We start from the raw sequence: 24,051 nt of genomic DNA, 5'->3' as shown, positions 1-24,051 counted from the left end.
GTGCAATTACAATATAATATAGGCTAAAACCATTCAATTTACAGCATCTTTATACATTGAATAAAAACATAAAGCAAAAGCAAGGCTAATGCATATTCTTTATTTAGCGTTTTTCAATCAGGTTTGAAGAATACTGCTAAATTATTGAAAACGTGCATGGCTTCTTGCATCTTGCTCCAGCTTAAACACATCTGATGTCGTAATTATGCAAAGAGGACTTGAACACTGTTAGCTTTGGTGTCAATAAACTGGTGCCAAGACATGGGAATCTTTATTTATTAATATTATTTTTTTTTTATCATGAAATTATTTGTTGGAAAATGATTGTCAGTTTGAATTATTTTAGACACATTGTATTGTTATGTAGATTTCTTAGTTTCCAACAAACGTCTAAACCTAAACAATCTCAATATACTCCTATATAATTATAATTTTAAAATAATTTATTTATTTAAAAAAGAAATCATCGTCAAGTGATTGCTTTGTGTAATGAACAGTCTCAAAGGACACTGAATTGCGCACATTCAAAAATGGCCACCTACATAAACGTTAACATGATATTGCGTAAAGGCAGCTTTGATGTGAATTTCCACTGGCTCTTCTGTGTCTTGAAAAATTGAGATATTTGGTTTTATCTTTTAAATGAGATGTAAATGTGACTGTTCAGTTCACAGAGCAGGGACCATTTAAACCTTGAGTTTCACTTTTTTTCCTTACATTAAGTTGTTTGGTATTCTGTTATTGTGCTTTTTGTCATTTTTGGAATAAATTATTGTGACTGCTTGTTTGACTAATAGTGATATAGCTACAGCAGTGTTGCAAAATAAATTAAAGATAGCAAATGCTTTTAATAATATGCTTAGAATTCATTAAACACCAGAAATACCTAAAATGTCTGGATTTTGGCATTGTTTTATTATTTACATCCTCTCTACAATCCATTCTCTTTAGATCCCACCTTCTCTCGCCCCATGATTGGTCGATCAAAGCCTGCACGCTATTGGACAAACTACTTTTCAGTCATTACCTTCCGAAAAAAAAGGAAAAAAAAAGCTAAACCCTTGATATTTTAGGCCATTTAGAAATCCCGACCAACTCATTTCCGGGAACAGGAGAACATATAGTCCCCCTAGCTAACACCAAATTCTATTGAAACCCATTTTGAGTTGCGCTCCTGCCTTTGTATGGAGTTTCAAATGTAAACAGCAGGGCAGCTCACTGTGTTTTAAAACAGAGCTTGTTTGTGGGGTCGTTTCTTTTCTTAATGGATGTCTGGATGAATCACTGAGATGTACTGGGTCATTCATGATGAAATATCAGCCTTGTGCTATCCTATATTAGGTCTGAGCAAAAGTAGCGATATATCTTCCAACATGTGTTGCAATCACTGAGATCAGCTCTCTGGCTGATAGTCTACATTACATCTATTCATTTAGCAGATGCTTTTATTCAAAGCCACTAACATGAGGAAACAAGCCTCTTTACTTTTACATCGATCACTTTTGTAAACATTTTAAGACCATTAATTGACTAAATTGTTTAATCTGATCCTGGAACAAAACATACAGTACGTTTCCTTCATCGCAAGCATCATAAGCATATTTTTAAAAAGTGAAAAATACGCTATACACTTAAACTGACCAAAAATGGTAAGATGTAGGTGAGATGTTTTAATGGCACATTCCATCTATTTTGATGTCATTTGCAGGAACTGGGTGCAGAATATAATTGGCAGTAATTTTAGTTGCACAGTATGAAACTGATTCCCTTTGAAATGTGTTGACTCAGCCATTGATGTAATGGCGCAGAGCCGTCATACTGTTTAGTTTGAAGACTTTTGAAAGAAAAATAGACCAAAAGCAACATTGGTTCATGGAAATTATAAAGTGACATGATGATTTGATAGAAGTAGCATTTAAATAAATCAATGACAATGAAAACCTTTAGAAAATGTGTTTGACGATTTGTTTGTTCCTGTTCCTTCCAATAATAAGATATAATCAGAATCAACAACACAACTGAATAATGCATGAAACATAATGGTGGTTGCTGGGATGTTACTAGGTAGTTGCTAGGGTAATTGTAGCTATTTTCTCTCTAAAAATAGCTAGTTTAAAGTAGTCTAGTTTGCAGACTTCCATTGTTTCGTTTTCTCTGTCACTGTTTATGAAAGTGTAAACAATTCATCCTTTAATCAAAAGCATTTGTCAGATCCCAGCATGCGGTGCTTTTTTTAATCAAACCATTTCCATTTTATGCAATGACTAAAAGCCGTCCCAGCAAACTCTGCATTCAATTACTCTGAGACACAACATTCAACTTTTTTATAATGGTAATAAATTGTACGTTACTCTTATAACTGCAGTATGAATCAGCGCATGTTATGCTTCCACTGATGCATTGGACAGATTGCATGGTTTAGCTGGGACCACGTTGATGGATCTGTCTCCATCCGATCTAATTATGACAAACATTAGCGTCTGGAGTTCAGTACAACATCAAAAGAATCATGCACAAGCTCTGGGTTACGCGTGCAGGGATTGCATGCAATGCTGTTTTCTCTGCATGTGTTTGGTTGATGCCATTTAACCCGACATGGTGAACAGTGTGTGTGTGTTTTTGTCTTAACATCTGTTTCTGAGCTCTGAATCAGGTGTGGCTAAATGTCGCATGTCAGTTTCCACCGAAGAGGAATGAAAGACTCACCAAAGCTGAGCATTCTGGCGTCTTGCAGTGAAATGATCCCTGTGTTGCGAGTCTCGTCCTAGCAGTTGTTTGGTAGAGTACTCCAGAGGGAAGAAGCTGGTCAGTTCAGCATGATAAAAGTCCACCGCTGAACAAGTTCCCTCTCTATGCTCAGTAATGTCTCTCTCTTGCTCGCCCTCTCTCACTCAGAGTAGTGCCAGAGGCTGTCAGTGAGTTAAGAGGAGCGTTTGTAACTGCCGCCTACCCTCCCGTTCCAGTGGCCAGCTGAACACAAGTGCGTCTCATAGAGCTAGCCACCAAATCACAGCCCTCTTCCTGTCGGACAATTTCAAGAGAGAGGGACAGAGAGACTTTCTCCATCTGTAAGTGACCTCACACCTAGTCAACAACACACAAGGCTTTCTTTTGCCGGACACCAGAGATGACTGAGAAGAGGATTTTTCTCTCTGACTCAGTCACTGCGATCTTAACAAATAGATTATTATAGTCGCATTTTGGAGATAAACAGATTTATATTTGGATGTTGAACATTTCTGTTAATATTTGCTGATGTAGATGACTGTCTTTATCCTTCGGAACACAAAAGGAGAACTTTTGATGATTGTTTATGATGCATAAAGTGTAATATATGTATGTGTGTGTGTGTGTGTGTATATATACATATATTTTACAAAAATATTAAGCAACATTGATAATGATAAAAGCAACAGTGATAAGCAAATCAACATTAGACTGATTGCTGAAGGATCATGTGACACTGAAGACTGGAGTAATGATGCTGAAAATTCAGCTTTGATCACAGGAATAAATTACATTTTACATTCAATTCAAATAGACAAGTTATTTTGAATCGTAATAAAACAACATACAATATTTCTCTTTTAATGTAATTTTTTACTCAATAAATGTAGCCCTGGTGACTAAAACCATTTAAAACCGACCCCAAACTTTTCAATGGTAGTCTGCTAAAAAGTATAAATTTTTCAAACTAGCATTAGGCTGAAAGTTGCAAAACTCTGCTTATGATTTGATTGCGTCTGTAAGAAGAGCGGGGTGACGATGGCAGCTTACAGTAATGCTATAAATACTAGCACTGCTGCAGTTACTACAGTATATAGCATCACCCAGAGGAATACTGTATCTGATAGCCACGAGGTTGCTCTTTAATAGCTCAGGAACCTTAATGGGATTCTCTGTCGTGTTTCATTTAAGTATCAGGTTTGTCTCATATGATTTCCTAAAATTTCCCAAGAGACTTAAAAATAAATACAGATGAATCAGTCGTTGACATAAATTGGGAGTGAAGAGCTGTAAAATTAACGTAGATGACAGCTCAGATCATTTGCTCTTGGAAGAATTTGATGCAAAATATTCATGTAATGTCACAGTTTGGGACATTGTTAAAAATGTATCTACAATTATTTGACAATATGTTACTGGGGATAAAGTATCCACTTAATCTAATTTATTGTTTTCAGCTTTATGTATTTTATTTTTAGCTTTTTTTTTTTTTTAAATATATAATCATACTTAAAAAAAAAGGGGGGAAAAAAGAATGTTCAGCAATTCAAAATCAGTCATTGAACTGACAGCAGTGTCATCACTGTAATGCTTGTGATTGGTTTTCTTTCTTTCATGTATTTGCATAAAGAATTTTGATTGGTTTAGTCTCTTTGCATATTTTAACTATTTATATGCACCTTTTCACATCTGTTTTTCTTCTTGTGTTCAGGAAACAAAATGCATAAAGCCAAAAACCAAAGACTATAACCAAAATGTACTTAATACTTCAGCAAGATCATTTTGGATCCTTCAGAAACTGCAAATCTAGTTTGCAGTCAAATCTTATAATTTTCATACATGTGCCATCAGTTTAGTTAGTGGTCTTTTAAGGAACAGTATGAGTTTTTATCCAGCATTGGTTTCACTTTAGTCTTTCAGTGTCCAGATCTGCAGAGCTTGTTGATATGAAGGAGTTCTCTGTCTGGGTGTGTGTTTAAGTTAGTAGATGCAGTTTTGCTGTACATGCTGGGTTGGCGTTAAATGAACTGCAGGGGCAATTTACTGTAATTAACCCCAGTCCTATAGCACAGAGAGTCTCTCAGTGTAGACAGTTACGCTCACATTCACCCACGCCACACGCGCCTGGCCTGAATGGAGAGTCTGTGTGCAGAGCAGTGTATTTCTGACTGGATAAACAGGAATCCCTGTGCAAATACACAGTCCGGGGAGAATCCACAAATAGATCGACTCTTAAGCCTGAAGGCAAACATTTTTATGTTACATTTCAGTAGCATACAGCTTCTGTACATATAAATATATACTGTATGATATTAATACAGAAATCCAAACCTATCTTTGCAACAATTTATTTCGCAATTCAGATTTTTTTAATTGCAATTCTGACTATATATAAACTTGCAAATTGCATGATTCTGTTTTTTTTTTTTTTTTTATCACGTGGTGGAAACAAGTTTCCATATTAATGTATTGCATAGCACATTATTTTAGTAACTTTCCATTTGCAGAGCATTTTTCATTGAATCTTTTCTTCATTTAATATTTTTTAAATTATTAACTAAATTATTTTATTTTATTTTATTGAGTGCTTCAAATGTGCTGACAATTTGTCTTGGAAATGGGCTGCAGGTCTGTTCTGATAATGTTATGGGTGGGGAGAATAACATTCAAATGATTAAACAATATAAATTAAAAATGTAATATATATATAAAAAAAGTCATAATATAATGTAATAAAATCACATTGAGCAACATGGAGCCATATGTTCCATTGATTTAAAGTTGTAATTAATTTCAATGTTTAATTTTGAGACTACGACAGTTCCTATTACTACAACTTCTACTAATATTAATAATAATTGTAATAGTGTCCCATTCTTCTTTCTTTTTTACATTTCTATACAACTTGCTACAATACAGTTAGTGCCAAAGCAGATTTAAAATAATAAACAATGATGCAAATTTCTTCAAATATGCGTTTAAGAGTCTTTCCATCATTACTGTGCTTTACGGGCAAACTCACAACCTCATATCTCATTGCTTTATAGACAGTGACGCCCTCTCCTGGCTGACAGCGATATTATATATTATATATCTGCTGTAGCTCACATGTACAGTATTTCCAGTCTGTTACTACCACCTGGTGACCATCAGCTGTAATGCTGTACAGATACACTGGCTTTATTCGGAATAGCATGCTATCATAATGCCATTATTATGTAATATGGATACTGTCCACCGTGTGCGGTAAACATAACCTAAAATATCCAGTCGGCTCAAGCAGGTCTGTAACAAAGAAAGCTGTCAGTTAACATTCACACTTGTTTTAATAGCACAGAATTGTTTCGAAGTACATGCATGATTCGCAATGCATTGTTTCACATACCTGTACATCTTAAAAACAGAAGGCAGTATACAGTATGCTATGGTGTATTAAGCATTTCCCAGTTTATTGACATCCCTACACTTATATATGTACTAATATTGTTTTATTAATGTTTATTAAAGTTATGAAAAAGGGGGCAGGGTAATTATAGATTGCACCTTATGCCTCTTAAGACAACACAATACAACAAACACATGCCTTTTTTTTCGATTCTTTAAGACATGCCTATCTCAATTTTACATTCTTATTCTCTGACTGACCTTACTGTCATCATGTGGTGCTAGAGAGACATGAGGTTAAGATGAGACATGAGGGTCTCATGAGAGACTCATGAGGTCTCAGAGAGTACTGTACCACTGCGTTACAGTATAGAGACGGTGATGGCCTTCTGCTGTAAGACTGTGTGTGTGTGTGTGTGTGTGTCAAAGGAAATGAGCCCCACCTTAAAGAGGGGGAAGGAGAGACAGACAGAGAGCCAAGAGGAAGACATTGTACTTTGGCTGCCCTGCTAAAGGAACACCACCTCTCTCTGCCCTCCCACATTAACACTACTTTCACACACACACACACACACACACACACACACTCATGCATATACTGTTAAAGCCACTGTACTGCTGCCTGAGGTCACATCCATCCAACATCGGTCCTGATTTAGTTCATACCATGCGTTTAGATTTATAAGAATTAGGCACAGTAACAACAGTTTTAATAAAGATATAATAAAATTAAATTAAAGATAAACTGTATTATATTTATATAAGATATGTTATGTAAGAAACATATTTAAGGACACAATATTACTATGTATATTATAGCATATTGTCACACCCCTGGCCTCATTGTGTTCCATGTGTTCCATGTCCCATGTTGATTGTATCATTCCATGCACCAACGAGGAGGACGATCTCATTGACTGGGAATCTGATCTGGAAATTGAACTGCCCCCTCTCCTCTCGCCGTTGTCTCCGCTGGTCCTGTCCAGCCCTCCTTCGTCCATAGTTCCCTGGTTCAGCCCTGAGGGGGTTTCCAATTTACGTGCCCTCCAGTGCCCGCTGCTAGAATGCGCCCTCCAGTGCCCGCTCCTCGAAAAATGCACGCCATCCCACTCGCTCCAGCCTCCTCCGCCACTGTCATCTGGCAGCCCCTCTGCTCGCCCTCTGCCCACCATAATTGTGGTGCGAGCCCCACAGGACTGCCATCCTCCAGTGTTACCATGGTCGGAGTCTCCCTCACCTCTGCCTCCAGCCTCCGAAGCCTGAACTCCGCCTCCCCCCATTGATCCGTTAGCTCCACAATGGCTCCTATCTCCCTCCTCTCTGTTGTGGCCCGGCAGTCCACAAGCTCCTCCTGGCACCCTTGTCCCTCCGGCTCCATCTTGGTCGGGCATCGAGCATCCTGCGCCTCGGGACTCCACTCCTCTGGCTTCGCCTCGTCCCTCCAGCTCCGTCAGGCTCCTTCATCCCTTAGGCATGTACTAACTGTTATAATAACAATAAATTATGCATAGTTACAGGCAAGTAACACTAACCATTATAATATTAATATACTCAGTCAGTACTGTAACAAGGATATCTTAAAATAATGTGTAACCAAAATAGACAGAAAAATGTTGGTCTACTCTAGACTATATTTCCAACCTTAAGATGAATCTCTTGTTACATTCTTCATTTGGCTTTTGAAAAAAAAAAAACATCTGCTGAATGAATAAATGTAAAAGTGAAAACTCTTGCTGGTAGCAAAACATCACGTGTCGACTTGAACACACTCACATGTCCTCTCACACCTGCCATAACAGTCTGAGCGCATGTGTGTGAACGTACGGCCCATGCAGGAGTACTGCAGAGTGTGTGTGTGTGTGTGTGTGTGTGTGTGTGTGTGTGCTCTTGATTTGTGACATATCAGGACACAACTCTGTATAATGACATGGGTATGACACAGGTATTACAAGGAGAGGGTGACTTATGAGGACATAACCCATGTCCCCGTTTTTCAAAACACTTATAAATCATACAGAATGAGTTTTTTTGAGAAAGTAAAAATGCACAAAGTTTCCTGTGAGGGTTAGGGTTAGGTGTAGGGTTGGTGAAGGGCCATAGAATATACAGTTTGTACAGTATAAAAACCATTACGCCTATAGGATGTCCCCACTTTTCACAAAAACAAATGTGTGAGTGTGTGTGTGTGCGTGTGAACGTACGACCCATGCAAGAGTACTGCAGAGCGTGTGTTGTGTGTGTGGAGGCTCCTCTGAGGCTTTAGCTAACAGATGCTGGTTTCCATCAAGAACCATTTCTTGTCTATTGCATGCACAGTTGAGCCCTGTGTGAGTAAACACAGTATTTATCTGTTTGTTCAGCACACTGTCCATCTGAGAGGGATGAGGTCATTCTCTGGGAATGTTCCCATAGGATGCTCATAGTGCTGCTTCATATTAGCAAATGGGAAGGTATGAAGATGGATTACAACACAGATGCAGCCAAGGCTATTTTTTTCCTCTGGACCTTCATCCGTTAAATGTTTCGCCTTGAATAAGATAGTAGCTGCTGTGTGATGTTTGAATTTTTTATTTAAAGTCATTGTTGATGCAGGAATCAGAATGCAGCGAAAAGTGCATGAAACAACATCATTAACTACATTTTCTGAACAAACAGCATTTACTGAAACAAAAAATATATATATATATAAGTGCAGTAGTTTGAAAAATAATTGCACCCATCTTCTGAAGTAGTTGCATGATTTGAGCTATCTATATTATTTGTCTGACACTCTGTAGACACATACTGTAAAAGGCCAGTATCACATGACTTTAATACTGAACAAACAAAGTGTAGCTCTATAAAAGTCCTCTATTGCCTATAGAAGATATCAGAGTTGGTCATTCCAGTGTAAGTCGGTGTTATTTTTACATAGATATATATATACATAGATATATATATATACATATATATATACATATACATATATATATACATATACATATATATATGAGAAATGCTGCATTGACAGCTAGCTTAGTTTAACTGTCTTATATTTTATTTCAATTAATGTTTATTTTATTTCAACCAATTACTTGGGATTTTTTTTTTTTAATAAAATAAAATAAAAGTTTTAGTTACCGATAAAATCTCTGGTTCAAGCTGCAGAGAGTCTCTTCTGCTTTTACAATGCCTCTGAGTATTTCTTCAACTCCTCATCTGACAAAAGCAAACACACCTAATCAGACGTCTGCATTTGGCAGCATGCAGCACCTCTGGCCCACAGCAGGGAAATAACTTTGTTCCCAGGCTTCATTAGACAATGACGCCATGCAGACAATGTCAGGAAAGGTTTCTCCACTGTCATCCTCCCAGCTGCCATGGCTTTATTTTAGGACAATGAGGAACCGCCCATCTAACCTTTGGTTCTGCGGGAGAGACAATAACAGGCCAGGGCAGGGTTTGATGGCTTTTGGAGATAAAAAAGTTTTGGGTGTACTGATTGACTGAGCATAAACACAAAACCGCTACTGTAACACAAGAGCTGCAGAGAAACGGAGAGCAGTTGGTGGTCAAATGTAGGTCCTGGAGTATGAGAGGGCAGTGTGAAGAAACGACTGCTCCAAGGTTAGCCAAAGGGGAAGGATGAGGAATTTCAGCTCTGTCTGAATCCATGCCAAACATTATCTCTGTCTCAGGCTCGGAGGATTTCAGGGTGCTTTACGCTGAATATTCAGGGCAGATGTCAAGCTAACAGATGGCACAGGACAAATAACCTCTCCACACCATTCACATTAATATTATAGCACTCCCACACCTTTCGGATTTCCTCGATCTTTCCAGATGATTGCTGGAAAGGTTTCTTTTGAAATCATTTTATAGATGACGTATCTAAACTGGGACTTGTCTGTGTGTGGAAAATCACCACTTTAAAATTCCAGGTTTCTCCTAAATATTTTATGTTTCAAATAAGTTGATCATCAAGATTCACAAGTGCTAGAAATGTCGGGAAATTTTAAAATGGTCATTTTCACACCTGAAAAAAGTCTAAATTTAAATACATGTTAAATATACTTAAAATATAAATTACATATAGTAAAAATATACATTTAATATACTTCAATTAAAACCAATTCTGATAAATTAATTTTTGCTTCTTTATATATATAAAGACTGAGCATATATATATATATATATGCTCAGTCTTTATACCATAATTTTAATTAAATGTTACAGACCATTTACAATTAATTTGTATTTTTACAAATTTATATATATTTATATATATATATATATATATATATATATATATATATATATATATATGCTCAGTCTTAATTCCATAATTTTAATTAAATTTTACAGGCCATTTACAATTAATTTCATTGTAAATTAAATGAAAGTAATCTTAAATCACCTAAAGCCATTATAATAAAAGTCACATCTATGCCGTTATAGTTTTTCTCCATTGCTAACACACTAGAACTGATTCATTTGGCCCAATTTTCCAAACCATTCATAGTTCTCGAAACAATGACACGTTTCTCAAAACGTTTAACAGATTTCACCTGTTTGCACATGTTCCAACTGATGACACACAGGTCAGAATATCAGGATGATATGAACAAGAGCACAAGTGATTATGTGTTTTGGAAAATGAATCCTAGTGGGAGACAACGTGGAGTTGGAGGGGAAAGTAAAAACGAAGGCGATGAGGTCAAAGGTAATTTGTTTTTGACTATATTTCATTTTGACCTGGAAGTTTGGAGTTTGCACAAGTTGGTGTATAGTTTAGAGACTGTGTTTATATTTGTGAGAAAATTGTGATCTTGTTTCATGAATTGTGTGCTAGCAATCGAGAAAAACTGTAATATAGTATGTTGTATATGTGCCTTTCATTCATTTTCACAATAAATAAGACAATTACTAGTTGGGTATCAATATTTATACTGAGTTCCATCCTCTCAATACAAAGCCAGCATTGCAAGTATTTACACTTACAAAATTTTTCTGTTTTTAAACAAATTGTTTGAATGCTTTAACTTTTACCTTATATTATATTGTGACAATGGTTAATTGAGTATATATCACTTGGGAAGGTATTGTCTGTTACTAAGCCACTATGTAAACATTTCAAAATATGACCTTTAAGCAGTTATTGCCAAAACATATCAATATTTACCAATTGCGATGCAGATTCAGTGAAATGCTGAAAATGAATCATGACCAGCCCTTTGCAAACGTTGGCACAATGACCCGCCTGTGTGTTTTATGTGAGCGGAGGGACATCTGATACCATCGGTATCAAATCACACAGCACTGACATTTGGCCTCGGTTTCCAAGAGACGTCACTCCTAACCAAGAGCACAGCTGTTGTTTGACACACTAAACCTAAACCAAACTATACTGGTAACTGAGTTTTTATCAAGGATGTAGTCTATTCAAATTCTCAAACTCTAACCTACGACAATTTGTAACCTATAACCACTCTAAATGGGCAGATTGGAGCCAACTTAAGCAAAGGGGTGGGAAATGGACAAATAGTTAAGCCTAAATTTAAAATGGATGTATTTGAATTGCATATAAAATTTCCATGCGCATAAACATGTTAAACAATTTTTATATGAAATTAAATATTTAAATGTAGATTTTAAACATAAAATGTAAAGGCCCTGGAAATATCAGGGAATTTCCACAGCTGGAAAAGTCAAAGTTTAAACATTAATAATATATAATATTATATAGCACAACAATACAATTATTATTATTATTGTGTCTTTACTGGTAATTTATAAACTAGAATTATATACGTGTATATGTGTGTGTGTGTGTGTGCTCTTGTTTTTGTGACATATCAGGACACAACTGTGTATAATGTCATGGGTATGACACAGGTATTACAAGGAGAGGGTGACTTATGAGGACATAACCCATGTCCCCATTTTTCAAAATGCTTATAAACCGTACAGAATGAGTTTTTTTGAGGAAGTAAAAGTGCACAAAGTTTCCTGTGAGGGTTAGGTGTAGGGTTGGTGAAGGGCGATAGAATATACAGTTTGTACAGTATAAAAACCATTACCCCTATGTGATTTCCCCACATTTCACAAAAACAAACGCTTGTGTGTGTATGTATTTTGGAGTGTAGTGCGAAATGTCAACAAAATAAAGTGTATTGACTATAAATTCCCCTCACACGGTGCTATAGCCCAGAGGCAGAATGTTAACTAGATGCCAGTGTCTGCCATTTGATAAGGTTTTTCCATAAATTATGAGCTCAGCGTCATTCTGCTCTCAGCACATGCATCTCATTAGGTCTCCAAAGAGTAACAATGTGTTAATGTCACCAGAACAAATCCACAGCACACTAAATATCAGACCAAAATCCACAGCTGGCAAGGTGTGAGTTTATATTAGTTTGCCACAGATTTATTTACACCTGGTCTTTTGGAGAGCTAAAGAAAACAATTGAACGATTGATCAAACTTTGCTTTCCCCCCTAAACATGTCAGTCAAATTTCATTTCATATGTTAACATTCCTTATGTCTCTTTCTCCCACATCAGCCATATGTCTGCCTGCTTTTGAGGGTGAGGTGTTTACACTGATAATAATGAATCTGAAACAGGACACTGGATACTGGGGGAGAAGACAGACCCTCACAGCCGCTTGCATATTAGGACAGGGAAGAGCTTGCACTTCTCTCCTTTTTGCAGGAAATGGGCGAAACCTGGGCTGAAATTATTTCTCCGACATTTTGTGCTGTGAAGGAAGCGTCTCCTGATAGAAGAGGTCATTTGGCTTCCTGTTGTGCAGAAACAGTTTGTATGTTTTTCAGCATGAAAAGAGCATGACAGGAAGGGTCAGGGGGTTTGGTAGTTACTAGAGTGAAGTACACTGCCAAATTAGCAGGATTAGTATTACAAAAACATGTGACGGTCACATGTCACCACAGAAATCAAAAGAAATATATATTGCATTTTGTATATATTATATAAATATTTTAATGACTTTTTTATTTCACAATTAAGCACAAAAGCCTGCAATTCTCTTAACCCAAATCTGGGTTAAGTTTAAAATATTATAAGATAATAAAGAGTATTTTACTATTTTTTTTTATTAATTCAATTTTACTATAAGTACTATATATATAATAAACATTTTTGAAGTACTATAAAGCCTATATAACTTACATTTTGATTTACAAAAGTATATTATTTACTGTGCAAGTAATGATTTGACAACATTTCACTCTAAGGTTCATTAGTTAACATTAGTTAACTAAGAATGAACTATTCTTCTATTTAATGTTAATTTTAGCATTTACTAATGCATAATTAAATTCACAAGCCTTGTTTGTTAACATTAGTTAAAGCACTGTGAACTAACATGGACAATGAATTTACTGTATTGTTTTTTTTTTTTTTTTACTAAATTTAAACTAGATTACTAAATAGTGTAATAAATGTATTGTTCATTGTTTGTTCATGTTAGTTAATACATTAACGTTAACAAGTGACACCTTATTGTAAAGTGTTACCCATGATTTTGTTTTGAATTACAGTAATAAGAATTTGGATGAAATGTGCACAATTGTTGAAAAAAAGAAAATATAAGAAAAGTTCTTTAAGATTTTTTTTTTTTTTTTTTTTGTAGGGTATTAATACTACATATGTAATAAATTGATAATTTACACTAAAATGCAATTTTGTTTTGAATTACATAGTAATCAGAATTTTGGATGAAAATGTGCATGCATAAAAAAAGATTAATTATATTTATTATATTCTTTAGGGTAAATGGTTGCAATTAATTTAATTTAGCAATAATAAATAAATAAATAATTTGCAACTTAAAAGTATATATTTTTTTCCTTTTTTTTTAGTGTGACTGTTTAACAGTTTAAAATTAACAGTAAATAGGCATATGAACAATATAAGACAATTTTTCTTTAGATTTTTGTGTATAATATGACATGGCATATTCTTGACACGTTTAGTGCAATTCATCTTAATCTACAGTACAGACCAAAAGTTTGGAAGCATTACTATTTTTTATGTTTTTGAAAGAAGTTTCTTCTGCTCATCAAGCCTGTATTTATTTGATCAAAAATACAGAAAAAAATAATAATATTGTGAAATAATATTACAATTCAAAATAATTGTTTTAAAATGTATTATACTTTAAATTATCATTTATTTCTGTGATGCAAAGCTGAATTTTTAGGATCATTATCACATGTTCCTTTAGAAATCATTCTAATATGATGATTCATTATCAAAGTTGGAAATAGTTCTGCTGTTTAATATTTTTTCCGAACATGTGATACTTTTTTAGGATACTTTGATGAATAAAATGAATGAATGTTTTTAAAATATAAATATTTTGTAATAACAGTATACACTACTGGTCAGTAATTTGGGGTCAGTAATTTTTTTTCTTTCTTTTTTTTCATAAAATCAATACTTTTATTCAGCAAGGATGTGTTAAATTGATAAAAAGTGATAGTAAAGAAAATATATTATTAGAATATTATTAGAATTGTTTTTTTTTTTTTTTTTTTTTTTTATAAATGCAGTTCTTTTTAACCTTTTATTCATCAAATATATTAGACAGCAGAACTTTTTCCAACACTCATAATAAATCAGAATATTAGAATGATTTCTAAATGATCATGTGATAGACTGGATGTTACATGTGACACTGAATGCTGGAGTAAAGATGCTGGAAATTTAGCTTTGCATCACAGGAATATTTTTTTTTAAGTATATTCAAATATAAAACTATTATTTTAAGTTGTAATAACATTTTACAATATTACTGTTTTTTCTGTATTTTTTAATCAAATAAATGCAGGCTTCATGAGCAGAAGAAACTTCTTTCAAAAACATTAAAAATAGTAATTTTTCCAAACTTTTGGTCTGTACTGTAGATTGTTGTATTTACTTATACCTGAGATAAAGTACTCTAATACTGACAAAACACTTAAAATGAAAGTGTGTCTTACATTAATGGACTAATCAATGGTTTTCTGTACAGGAAATGTGTGGGATAAACTGCTACACTAAGGATGTGCGGCAGCAGAGATAAACATTCCAGACTTCAAACACACAGATGAAGGTAGCAGGAAGCTTATCAAGGACTATGATAACAAATTGAACACACCAGGAACTATAGTCAAAGAAGCTTCTGCATAAAAAAGCCCTTCAAAGGCATCAGGATTATTAGGTTTAACCACCTGTTTAGTGAAAGAAAAACTCTGACAAAATTACTAGAGTTACTTTTCACAAAAACAACTAAATAAACATTTCAGATTTCCTCTCATTTCTAATGCTAGGATGCATCATTTTTGATAAATCTGAAGATTAATTTGCTCCCAGCACATATTTTAACATTTCGCTCATCCACTGAAAACTTTACTTTTTAAAAATTATTTTAATCTTTTGACTGAGATGTCGCATAAGACACAACATTTTTAATTACTTGAAATAAATACTCCAGTACATGCATGATAAAAAAAATGAGGCGTGGGCAAAGGGAAAAAACACAGCACATTAAAATATAATTGTAAGTCTGGTAAATAGTGTAAAACCTATGGCACACACTCACAGCAGCTTTTACTCATTACAAATTCACACATGGAATACGAACATTATTATGCTGATGATTTCTACAAGTCTCAATGACATCCATTCAGCCAAACACTGAGGTAAAGACTTTCAGTTTCATTTAAGGCTTCTGTTGTAACGGCCCCTTTTGGCCATATTATATTCTCAACCGACACAGATATTTGCAAAAGTTGTCAGTTTTAGTAAAAGCTACTTCTTCCCCAATCACATCTAGTTTGAGAAAAACCTACAAATGTGAGCTTGAGTGAAGCCAACTGCCATGAAATGTCAATAAAAAAATGGTAATTACTACATTTACTCTTAAAAATAAATTTGACGGTTCCACAAAGAATCTTTAACATGCACGGAACCTTTCAAATGCAGAAAAGGTTCTTTGGATAATGGTTCTTTTAAGAACTGTTCTCTGTAAGGTTCTTTTTTGGAACCCAAAATGATTCTTCAATGGAGTCGCTGTGAAAACCCTTTAGGCTGATGATACACAGGGCAACTTTTTTTTGAGCAATGTTGCTTGGGCACTCTCTCATTGAGAATAGGTAACATATTATCTGGATATTTTAGATCAGTCGTTGGTCCTGTGTCTCTCCTGGTTGCCCGTTGACAGCAACATTGCTCAAAAAGTTTATCATCAGACGTGTATCATCAGCCTTACGGAAACTTTATTTTTAAGAGTGTATGTGGGGTTAAACCTGATTGGATTCTTTGGTACTTCAAAATAACGTGCCGGGGAGGAGTTTTAATTCACAGAATGAGAGTTAACTGGCGGTAAAGTTCTAGGTGAGGATCGTTCCCTTAGTGCCTGAGACAGGAGTGTGCATCCGTCTGAGACGGCGCATGCAGAGTTTCGCAGCCGCTCCCTATAGATGGGCATCTGGGAGCTGTTCTCGGGATGCTGGGAAATATCCCTGAGGCCCTGGGTCAGAAGAACGCAGGCCGAAACCACGCTCATGGCGCCACCCAGAACGGCTGTCTGCACCCCTTTTCCTTCGGGGGGGATGGTTGCGGCTTTGCCGAGGAACTGCGTTTCGGTGGCGAAACCCACCAGGGCGTGCACGGCCTGCACGAGCGGCCCACTGAAGAGGACACAGCGGTTGCGGGTCAGGTCGCTCGGGCAGGCCTTTAGCTCACGCATGCATGCTAAAAGTGCTGTGGCGCTCGTGCTCATGCACTTGACGCTGGCTTTGAACTGCTCCTTTGCGAACTTGTCCTTGGATTTATCACTGGCCAGAGAGGAGGCATCCGTAAGCGTGGTGAGGTTCTTCAGGATGTTCTGCGAGACTTCCAGAAGGAGCTGCGGAGTCAGGTCAGCCAGAGCCGTCAGGCGGAGAATGTTGCACGTTTGCTCCACTTCGTGTCTGCATCGGGTGACTTTGTAGCGGTCCACCAGGCCGGAAATGGCAGCCTGGGAACCCGGGATCTCCACGGCTGCCAGGTAAGCGGCGTGCGCCGAATACTCCGTCAGCGAGACCACTAGGTCCCCCATCTCGACCAGTCGGTCCCCGACCTCCACGAACTTCCCCATGTTGAGCTGGCTCTGGATATCATGAACGATGATCGACAGCTCCTTGGTTCGTGCGATCACCGTGTCGCGGCATTTCTCGAACGTCTCTGCTACAGGCATGCCGTCGGTGTTCACCACCGGCCTGGTCTCGCTGGACAGCAGGAGCAGGTCTGCCACCAGCTGCATTTTGCTCTTGCATGCGTCACAGATGGATGAAAGTCTTTTCCTTTGTTGCAAGCTTCCGCTAAGGATGTTGGTAGAAACCTCACTATCTGATTTTCCCGAGCCACTACTAGCCATAGTAGTGTGGTCGCGCTAATGTTCAAAATAAAGATCACAACATATGTTCTCTTGTGTGAACATGTGAGTTATGTCATTTTCTTCAGTAAAAAAAATAAAAATAAAAAGATTCCCGCACCTTCTCAGGGAGAGTGGAACTGGCCAATAACGTCCTTCAGAAATAGTCCACTCAGCTTTGAAAACTCAAAATTACATGAAACTTCACTCAATGCACCAATAAGGGAAGTACTTTAGAAAAATATTTGGATTTATTTTTTCAAAAATACAACACGGGCAAAAGGGCTGATGAGATCTGTAATGAAATATCCCTTCAAATGTATTGCCCTATGATTAAATAATCTGATTTTAGGTGTGCATTATGAGAAAAACGAGCATAGAACAGAATTCACAACTATCCCGACAAGGTAGGCTACAGTCTGATCAGTTTCACAGGTTGTCAATGTCGCTCCAACAATGCAGAGAAACCAAAAACACTCTTTTCTACAAAAGGCTTCTGCAGTGCCGTGTACAAGAAGATGCCCAAGCGAAGGCAAAGTGCAGGTTGACTTCCAGAATCGCTACTTTTGCTGTGTGGAATTTGTCATTTCAGGTTTTCTTCGTGTCATGCACATTACATGCATTTAAATACATGTCCTGCTGCAATGGGATGCTGCTGCTGATATATTGACCGTCTTGCTGACCCGCGACCGAAGCGGGAGACGCGCAGGCGCCCCGCCGCCACTGCACCATCATCCCAGGACACCTCGGAAATTCATAAAACGTTCCCCAACGACTTTCAGCCGTTTCTTTTTCATACACAATCCAAGTTCTGTGGGCAAACTCAGTTCCTTATGCATATCTATTGTCCATACGCCCTCTCCAGGAGGAAAGCATCGGTTGTCCAGTGGCAGATAGTTTCGCTTTTGCTTGCCATTCTTTAAACGCTCGGCTGAAAGTTTTAACGCGGTTTCCGCGATGATAACGAACTCCGTTCGCTACTGAGACTCTCGCGCGTCGGTTGTAGTCTCCCGCTACATCTTGCGTATCAGGAAGCGGCGGGAGGGTGTGGCTGAATAGCTTGTTAGCTTCCCTCAAACTCTGGCACTTTCATACCATCCACAACCATTATTCCTGGTCAGCGAGACGAAATCCCTCATTTTAAGTCGCCAGCAGCTCAAACGTTACGCTTATTTTTCTGAGGTAACGTCAGTAGTGCGAGAAGTCGCGTTCATTCCTCACCCAGTCATCGTTTCCCGAGGCCCCGATGTGAGACTCAACTACCGGTCGGAGGGCAAAAGTTACACCCAACGAGAAATTCCATAGAAGTTCCTTGTGTTCCCCCTTTTCGTTTGTTTCGTTATTTCTTGTTTCTGGTGTTTCGCCCCAGATTTGCGCTTCCCTGTTAATCCAACAGGTACTCTCGCGTGTGGGTATTTACTACTTTCACAATGTTCACATTCAGAGCGGCATAGAGCGAATTATTGTTTAGTTTAGCGGGAACGCCGGTAGCATAATTATATATATATATATATATATATATATATATATATATATATATATATATATATATATATATATATATATATATATATATATATATATATATATATTTTGTATTCTTAAACGGTCTTCTCAACTTTTTTTTTTTTTGGACCCATTTTGTGCTGTTTGGAGTGTATATCATTATATTTACAATGATATATATATATATATATATATATATATATATATATATATATATATATATATATATATATATATATATATGTGTGTGTGTGTGTGTGTGTGTGTGTGTGTGTGTGTGTGTGTGTGTGAGGAGAAGAATTATATAAGATTTGATCATTGCAATTGAATGATTAAATATATTAGTAAAATAATCTAAATAAATTGTGAATAAAAGGGTTCATTTGTGAGAAAATGAAAATCTATTGCTCCATTGTGTCGTTTGTTCAGTTATTTATCGATTAGTATCTATTATTTAAACTAACCAATGTTTCATCAAAATAATACTTAAATATGAATGAATATTAAATAGACAATTGTATGAATAAATTAGTAAATAAAATGGATAAATTCAAGCAGAAAAAAAACACTTTTATTTATGTTTAATTAATTAATGCAAATAATGTAAGTATACAAACTTGTGGCAAGGGGTATTTAAAACGCCAATGGAAATAATAGTTCAAAAAAAAAATCACCCTACCGCGTTGATAAAAAAATCAAACTGGCCTCAAAACAGCTGACTCATCTTGGGAGGGGAATCGGATTCACCGCTGCAAATACTATGACGTAAATGCAGTAGAGTACTTTTCATTAGACAACAAGAGATTTTGGTAGAGCGAAGGAGCCAATCAGAATCAACCAGGTGGGGCTGCTGCACTGAAAACCCTCCTCCTTGGACATGGGAAGGGCTTTCAGCAACTTAAAGGGTCATATATGATGACAATCTAAATATTGCATTATTAGGACTTACAAATATACTATGAAGAATAAGATTTAAAATAAAAACCTTAAACGTATCATTTACCCTTAACATTACATTCTACAATGATGCATTGCTCTTCTCCATCAGTTTCAAGCAACAGATCTTCTTCATATTCAATGCAGATCCCTGATGTACTTTATTTGGTCTGGTTCCTTATTAAATTCCAGCAGAATAAAGCTACTGAATTACACAAAGCATGTGTATGTAGTGTGTTAGATGTTAACTGGGGGCTGAGGCTGTGAATACTGCATGTCAGTTGTACAGCTGCACAGGGCACTGTGCCATTGGGTGGGGTGTCCTGAGAGGAAACCATTCCGATTCTGTTGAATGAGCCTCACACCTCATATGCGTCCCATGAACAAGCACTGTAGAGAACCAGCTTGTGCAGAGCTGAAAAAAACAAAAACAAAAAAACATATTATATATATATATATATATATATATATATTTTTGCATTTTATTTGGTATCAAGAGAGTTTAGCTATAATGCATGCACTATTGTAAGTACTGAATATTTACTAACCATACATAACTAAAACAGAAAAAAAAAAAATACAATAAAAAAACCTAAATAAAAATTAACACTCATTTTATACAAACTTTAAGTCTTTATAGCTTACTTTTTAAATGTAAATTAATTGTAGATAATTTAAAACAACTTTCAAAAATAGAGTTATGTTGTGAATGCTATTATTTAATTATATAGCCTACGTGTAATCTAATAATTATACTGACCTCTGGATATGCATTAAAACTATTTCAGAGATCCAAAACTAAAACCAAAACGTTTTCAGATGTGATGTTTATATTTTGTAATCTTTTCTCATTATTTACCATGCACACTCATTATTTACCACACACTCTATATTTTGTTTCTTCTTGTTTTATACGTTCTTGTACTCAGGATAATGCAAAGAAAGTTTTCGAGGAGGGAGAAGGAAAGGTATGAAACAATCACAAGCATGCATTGCATCAGAGAGTAGCCGGAACGTGTTTTGCATTTAATGCATCATATCCATATTATTAATATTTGTGTTTATTATTGTAAAGTATTTATTTAATAGACTGTAATTTTGTTATATTCCTTTATCACCAAATACATGTAAAAAAATAAAAAAAATTAATAATAATAAAAAAACTCTGAACCGTAAGACACGTGATCACGTAGACACGCCCTTTGCTTAAACCCATGACTAGCGTAAAGATTTTAACCAATCAGCGAGCTCCAGGTTTAAAGATGGCGTCTCCCGTCAGCTGCAGGACTGTATCAGTATTGTTTTTTCTCATATTATTCATATCGGTTCATTGTGCAGACACTAAACCAAAGAAGAAGAAAGACATAAGGGATTATAATGATGCGGATATGGCCAGACTGCTGGAGGAGTGGGAGGTATGAACGAACTAACGAACAACACACTGCCGCAATCATTCAGTCATGTGCCTCTGACTATAAACTACCATGGTAACCGCCGAAATACCATCGTGGCTACTGCAAAACCATAATAAACGAATTTGGGATCTCGTTCAAATGAGTTTGCAGAATAATTTTTTTTATATAGTTCATTTTTTGATGCGTCTGGATGTTAATATGAACTTTACGGTTTATTTGTGGTAACAGTAACTGTCATAAGTTGTATTTTGACGAAAACGGTTCTTACTATGATAACATGAAGTGTATTTCACACTAGCAACTGTTTTTTAGTTGTTTATGTACACATTATTAAAAAAAGTTGTTCACTATGTCAAATATCTTATTTTATTACATTGTTTTACACTTAATTCGCATGAATATTGCATACGGTATATATATATATATATATATATATATATATATATATAGATAGATAGATAGATAGATAGATAGATAGAAGGATGGATGAGACAGTCAGGTACTTATGTTGGTATGAATCGCGATGTGATTGGTGGATATCTTTAGTTTATGAGATTGACATATTTTATGAGGACACTCCTTGAGCCAAAGGTTGCCTCTGAATGAACACGGTTCACAGAAATTAACCAGATAGTGTCACAGTCATTTAAAGGTTTGAAAATGTTTAATATTATAGGTTTTTGCATTGCATCTTGAAAATACATTTTCTTTCGTCAGTGATTGACATCTATTTATTTATTACAGAAAGATGATGACATCGAGGAGGGCGACTTACCCGAGCACAAGCGGTCTCCTCCACCCATCGACTTCTCTAAAATAGACGCGTCCAAACCAGAGGATCTCCTGAAGATGTCTAAGAAGGGAAGGACCCTGATGGTGTTTGCTACTGTGTCAGGAAACCCCACAGAGAAGGAGACGGAGGAGGTCACCAGCCTGTGGCAGGGAAGCCTCTTCAATGCCAACTTTGATGTTCAGAGGTAACAGCCGCATTTCTATGCAGATGTTTGATAAGGATGTCAAACTACACAGTCAAAGCGTTTAGATTATATGCTCACATCTGTGTGACGTGTAGATCCAGATCATCACAGAACTTCAGATAGAGCTTGTTCATTGACAGCTGGACCAAAAGTTTTCCAAAACAGTTTCAAATCTTTTCTCTCTCATCAAAGTGGCTACAGCATTTAAATATATATACACTTTATTTAATCTAGTTGCCAAGGCAGTGTTTTTTCGTGTAACTTTAATTACTAAATAAAAATGTCTAAAAATCATATAGACACGCACACATTTTTTTTTACAAAAAATGACAAAAACACATACAAAATTACAAAAACTTTAACTAAAATTTAAATGAAAACAGAAAATGTGCTAATAAAAAATCTGAATCAAAATCTGAATAAAACTAATATAATATGCTTTTTTTTTGGCCTACTCTCAGAAGTTAGCATAATTTTTTACCAAAGCAGACAACCGTCATTGAAGGGCATGTTTAATATGAAATGTTAAATTATTAAATTAAAAAAATATATAAATTAATGTATATATTACTTGAGAACATAATATTTTAACTGTTTTATTTTATTTTATGAAAACATTTTCTGCATTATTTTCAATAAAGCTGTAATTTTGAAAATTGATGCAAAAAGTAAAAAAAATATTTGTGTGTTTTGTATATATAAATAGCTAAGCAAATTTCCTTAGAAGGACAAAGAACTCAGTCAATTTATTACAAATATATATATATACATATATACTAGTGTATATATATGTTTTGATTTATTGAATTTAATATCCAACATAGATTGTGAGATGTGGTAAAAATTACATTCTTAATGGTTCAAGGGGAAAAAGTGAAAGTGTTTTAGGAGTTTCTTTTTTTGGAGCCCATAGAATGTTGTGATGCTAGAAACAAATGATGTATTTAACAATGAATCATTAAGAAGTAAATTTGAATCAGAGCTTCTGTGTGCCACACAACCTCCATTTTGAAGCTCTCCTTCTCTGTCTCTTGAAATGCTCTTTGGTGCTCTGTCACCAGTCAATCTAATCAGTTTGTATCTTTCTCATCAGATTTGTGGTGGGATCCAACCGTGTCATCTTCATGCTGCGTGACGGGAGCTTCGCCTGGGAGATTAAAGACTTCCTGATCGCTCAGGACCGCTGTGAGGATGTGACCGTAGAAGGGCAGGTGTACCCTGGGAAAGCCGCCAAGAAAGATGCCAAGGGGAACGAGCAAAACAAGACCAAGAAGAAAGGAGACAAGAAAGCAGCCAACCGAGCAAATAAAAGCAAGCAGGAGCTTTGATACGTGAGCCCCAAAAGCACAGCATCTTAATGGGACCGAGGGAGTGTATCTCTAACAGGTGTTACTAGGTACTTCGACACACAGGTTGATGAGTCAAATCAGCAATATTTGTTTATGTTTCTTTGATTTGTTTTACTGTAAACTGCCTTATATTTTCACAGTCTGAATCAAAGAATAAATCACTTTTATAATTACATTATATGTACATTATAATTATTTGCAACTGGTGTCAAATCGTGTTCATGGTCAAATTTTCAAATGCAGAAAAGTGTAGCACTTAAAGAAATGGTTCACCCAAAAATAAAAATATGCTGAAAAATTGAGTTTGTTTCTTCATCTGAACAATTTTTGAGAAATTGAACACTACTCAACAATGGA

The 24,051-nt window shown here is 35.9% G+C and overlaps 3 protein-coding genes across 4 annotated transcripts in view; 1 reads left to right on the top strand and 2 right to left on the bottom strand.

Moving 5' to 3' along the window:
- il16 (interleukin 16) overlaps window positions 1-2,865 on the bottom strand; it is a 31,203-nt gene extending 28,338 nt beyond the window's left edge. For both annotated transcript variants that reach the window (XM_026266915.1, XM_026266917.1), the window contains exon 1: window positions 2,707-2,865. In XM_026266915.1, coding sequence (XP_026122700.1) covers window positions 2,707-2,719 — 13 coding nt within the window. In that variant the 5' untranslated portion in view covers window positions 2,720-2,865. The remainder of the gene's footprint in view (window positions 1-2,706) is intronic.
- Window positions 2,866-15,544: 12,679 nt separating this feature from the next.
- tlnrd1 (talin rod domain containing 1) lies at window positions 15,545-18,977 on the bottom strand. The gene has a single exon (XM_026266914.1). The coding sequence runs from the start codon at window positions 17,512-17,514 to the stop codon at window positions 16,450-16,452; it is 1,065 nt and encodes a 354-aa protein (XP_026122699.1). The 5' UTR covers window positions 17,515-18,977; the 3' UTR covers window positions 15,545-16,449.
- A 2,211-nt stretch (window positions 18,978-21,188) lies between these two features.
- On the top strand, window positions 21,189-23,996 carry mesd (mesoderm development LRP chaperone). Its single transcript, XM_026266913.1, has 3 exons — window positions 21,189-21,368; window positions 22,113-22,345; window positions 23,439-23,996. The coding sequence occupies exons 1-3, from the start codon at window positions 21,216-21,218 to the stop codon at window positions 23,671-23,673; spliced, it is 621 nt and encodes a 206-aa protein (XP_026122698.1). The 5' UTR covers window positions 21,189-21,215; the 3' UTR covers window positions 23,674-23,996.
- The last annotated feature ends 55 nt before the right edge of the window (window positions 23,997-24,051 follow it).

This window comes from Carassius auratus, chromosome 7, assembly GCF_003368295.1.
Source record: "Carassius auratus strain Wakin chromosome 7, ASM336829v1, whole genome shotgun sequence".
Taxonomy (NCBI): Eukaryota; Metazoa; Chordata; class Actinopteri; order Cypriniformes; family Cyprinidae; genus Carassius; species Carassius auratus.
This window is presented reverse-complemented; position numbering and strand designations above follow the sequence as displayed.